The sequence below is a fragment of the Octopus bimaculoides genome, chromosome 7 (genome assembly GCF_001194135.2).
Source record: "Octopus bimaculoides isolate UCB-OBI-ISO-001 chromosome 7, ASM119413v2, whole genome shotgun sequence".
Taxonomy (NCBI): domain Eukaryota; kingdom Metazoa; phylum Mollusca; class Cephalopoda; order Octopoda; family Octopodidae; genus Octopus; species Octopus bimaculoides.
This window is the reverse complement of record NC_068987.1, coordinates 44,534,843-44,539,010: the sequence shown is the minus strand read 5'-3', so window position 1 is coordinate 44,539,010 and position 4,168 is coordinate 44,534,843. Positions and strand designations below refer to the sequence as shown.

At 34.6% G+C, this 4,168-nt stretch overlaps 1 protein-coding gene across 2 annotated transcripts in view; it reads left to right on the top strand.

Moving 5' to 3' along the window:
• LOC106868631 (nucleolar protein 11) overlaps positions 1-4,168 on the top strand; it is a 57,974-nt gene that overhangs the window by 45,694 nt on the left and 8,112 nt on the right. For both annotated transcript variants that reach the window (XM_014913984.2, XM_014913994.2), the window contains exons 10-11: positions 508-695; positions 2,072-2,197. In XM_014913984.2, the coding sequence (XP_014769470.1) occupies positions 508-695; positions 2,072-2,197 (314 nt within the window). The remainder of the gene's footprint in view (positions 1-507; positions 696-2,071; positions 2,198-4,168) is intronic.

Sequence of the window (4,168 nt, the reverse complement as noted above, 5' to 3'; positions counted from 1 at the left end):
CAGGTTGTGGTGAAGCAACCTGTTGCTGAATCCTTAATTTTGTTTATATATATATATATATATATATATATATAATTCTTGTTGCACCTTTAAAGCTGTGGTCATGCTGGGGCACATATAAGGCAGGATAAAAAAAGAAGTGTTTTAGTTTCCCTAATCTTTACAGTCAAAACACATTAAGCTTTCTGTGGATAGAGAAAACAATGGTATTGCTCTGTTTAGCTTTGTTAATATAAAAATATCTGTCCTACCAACTATAAATATTGACTACAGCTCATCACTTTAGCTATGAAGAAGGACTTTAAAGTAATGTAGTCTAGCTCTTTTATACAGAAATTGCACCAGCTAATTATAGTTATGACTGGGCTAAGGAAAAACACGATATATTGTAATATAATTAAACTCATTTGTATACAAATCACGAAGTGAAGAGGATAACAATGTTTTTGTAATGAATGTGTTTTAGATTTTATTTTTAATTTTTGTTTTTTCTTTCATTCACTTTAGAAATCCAGTCAGTCTAGTTTCCAGTCTCACCTGGACAAACTATTTCAAATATTGTCACAAGAACAGAACCAGCATTGGTGGGCCAGTGTTCATATGATCAAATTAATTGTGACCAGTTGTAATAAAGATGACCTCTTGTCTACAAAACAGTTCACCACACTCATACAGTCAGGTTCTTTACCTCTACAGTAAGTAACCTCAACATTTTTGTCAGCATTCACAGAGCTGTGAGGATGTTACCTTTTACGTTTTCTTTTTTTTTTTCTCATCTTTCATCTTTCTTACCAGTCAAGTCCTGGTATTTATTTTAATAGCTAAACCCATCCCTAACCCATTAGCATTTAAACTAGCCTTATCTGACCCAGATATGCTACCTGCTTTATGTTCTAGCCAGCCAGATCCAGCCTATCACATCTGCACTTCAATGCTATTATAAAATCTACTATCACGCCATCAATTTCAAAGCTACAAAATGATGCATGGTTAATTGAAAATAATGTGAATGAAAAGTGTTACTTTTGACGGCATGATCTAAATGCTAAAGGACTTAAATATGTTGCTTGTGCCTTTGTTAAAAATACCCATCATCATTGTAGTGTATTGGCAAAACCATTTCAGCCTCTGACAAAATGCATTGTGATAGTTATGGATCTTTGCATTCAGAGTTCAAATGGCTCCAGTGTCAACTATATCTTTCTTCCTTTCTGGGTCAATAAAAATAAAGTACCAGTCAAGTACTGGAGTTGCACTACTCAATAAACCCCTTCTCTCAAAGCTTATTGTCCTTGTGCTTAAACTAGAAACCATTCTTTGGTTCAAGCTGGTAGAATTGTTAGAGAATTGAACAAAATGCCTTGTGCTATTTGTTCTGGTTCTATATTTTCTGAGTTCAATTCCCACCGAGATCAACTTTACCCATCATCTTTCCAGGTTCAATAAAACAGAGTACCAGTCAAATACTGTGGTTAATGGTATCAACTAAGGGTTGATAAAAATAAATTACAAGTACTGGAATTGTAGTGCTCAATTAACCCCTCCCCTCAAAATTGCTGACCTTGTGCCTAAATTAGAAATCATCATCATTATTATTGTTATTATTATGAAGGCAACGAGTTGGCAGAATCATTTAGTGCATCAGACAAAATGCTTAGCAGCATTTTGACCGTCCTCATATTCTAAGTTAAAATTCCCCAAGGTCAACTTTGCCTTTCATCCTTTCAAGGTCAATAAAATACGTACCAGTTACACACTAGGGTTGATGTAATAGACTAGTCCCCTCCCCCCAAATTTCAGGCCTTGTGCTTTTGTAGAAAGAATTATTATTATTAGTTCAAATCCTGTCAAAATTGACTTAGTCTTTCATGCTTTTGGGATTGATGAAATAAAAATTAGTCAATGTATTAGGGCTAATTTTTTTGATGCCTCCTCCCCTTGAAAAACTCAGTTTGTGCCAAAAAAGGAAACTATTATTATTGATATTTAATATAGTTCTTCTTTGGCACCCAACTCATTTATTTTTCATATATTCTTTTTAAAATAAAATCTTTTTCTATTCCTTTTCTAGGTGTTTGCCAGATTTGATTAATTCTCTTATTAAGAAAAAGGAACCAAGTCTTGTGGATCTAGCTGTGAGAAAACTTTCAGATATCCCAGAAATCTGTTTAGCAAATATCATAAAATTCTATCTTAGGTAAGTTGACTGGTGCATGGACATGTGCATACACAAGAAGTCCAGTTGGTGAGGAGCAAGTACAGTTATAAGCCTTTCGATGCACAGTGTGAGCTTTAAGAAAAGGAGAGTGGAGTATGACATGAGTGGGTAATAAACCATCTTCAACTGAGCTAAGGTGAAGTAGGCAGAATTATTGCCTTACTCAGGGAAGCAAAATAATAGCAGTGAGCAAGGCTTGAGCTCCTGATCATATGAGCTATAGTACCAATAGTAGATTTGCATCTGAACTGATGTGGTATGATCAATATAGATGTAGTATTTTTAATGTCCTTTTGTTAGTATTGCCAAAGGCTCTGGATGAGCACAATGAGTCAAGTGGTAAACAAAATAACTTGCATTATTTAGTCATGTTCTGAGTTCAAATTCCACCTGGTGCAGTTTATCCATCTAAGGTTGATAAAAGAAGTACCAGTCATCAACTAAGCTCAATATGTGTATGTGTCCATGTATAAAATCCTTATTATTGTAACCAATGTTGTTCAAGTGGTGGTGTTCTCGATACATTTCATCTTCAAAAATATGTTAGAAGGTCTCACTTATTAACATCATTATTAGAGAGAACATGTGAATGATTATTTTGGCATCTGCATTGTTGTTGTTGTTGTTGTTGTTGCCTCTGCCGCCACCATCAACCACATTAATTGTTTTGGACAGAACTATAGCTTAGAGGTAGCCTATAAAACACACCACAAGACTGATTATTATTCTGTGTGTGGTTCTATCGTCTGTTGTGTGCAAGATCTCTTAAGAGATAAGTCTTTTGTATAAGGTTCCTATTTTGGAAGTAAATGGATGATTTAGCTGCTATGTTCAGCTTAAGGACTATGTACAGAAGCACTGTTATTCACTGAATGCTAGGGAGTGGCTGTGATGCTCTGTAGCATATATTCATCTTTTGAATTTAGTTCACGGACTCCCAGTACTACCTTTGCGGACCCTGGGTTGGGAACCACTGAAATATTCTTTTTTTTTTTTTATGGGACTACTAGCGCAGAAGCACCCAAGAATGAAATTGTTCCTTATATATTGGAAGAATAAAGCAAAATATATTGTATAGAAATTTATTCTAAATTCAATTTATTCTTCAATTGGAAAATCAATTCTGAATTCATAATACAAAAAAAAAAAAATAATAATAAAGAACGAAAATATAAAAATTACCACTTTTATGAAGGGCGACAAATTCCAACACATATGCCGAAGGAAATTGCGTTAGTGCTTCTGGGTAAACAACATTCTTTGTTTTCTGGTTTGAAGCCTAGACAAATAAGTCTTGCGAAGTACCAACCCTGGGGCAACCAACATAAAGTTGACCATGAGAAAAGCAAGGCTCAATTAAGTGCAAGCCAGTAGATTTCAAAATCTAACCTTGAGCTTTATTAATAGACATTGCAAAGCAAAGTCACACTGAGAATTGTGTTCGTTTGAACTCAAATGACATGTCTGTTGGTTTGATTGGAATTCTTGGAATGAAAACCTCTTCCCCAGAGGCACATCCAGTGATGATAGTAGCGTCTATCACGTTAGGTGATAATGTCTTTACAATCAACCTTGTCCCATTGCATAATTTAGGAGGATTTAAGTTTCTTAGAAGCATTATTAAGACTCCTACCTTCAGAAAAAGTTTATGTGGAGGAGTTCCAGGTGACTCAGAAGAGTTAAGGAACTCTGTTGGGTAATGGTCAGCTTGATTTTCATCAAGGACTGAATCAACTGATTTGTACTCCTTGATGACTGTTGGAATCTTATTCATTAATACATAGTTAATCTTTGCTACTGACTCATTTTTTTTTGAGCAAGAATTGCCCTTTCACACAATCATAAATGTGAATACACAGGTGTATTTTATATAAGATATCTCTTAATATATATATATATTAAGAGATAAGACCAAAAATGATACCCCTGCAACTGACTATTTCATTGGTT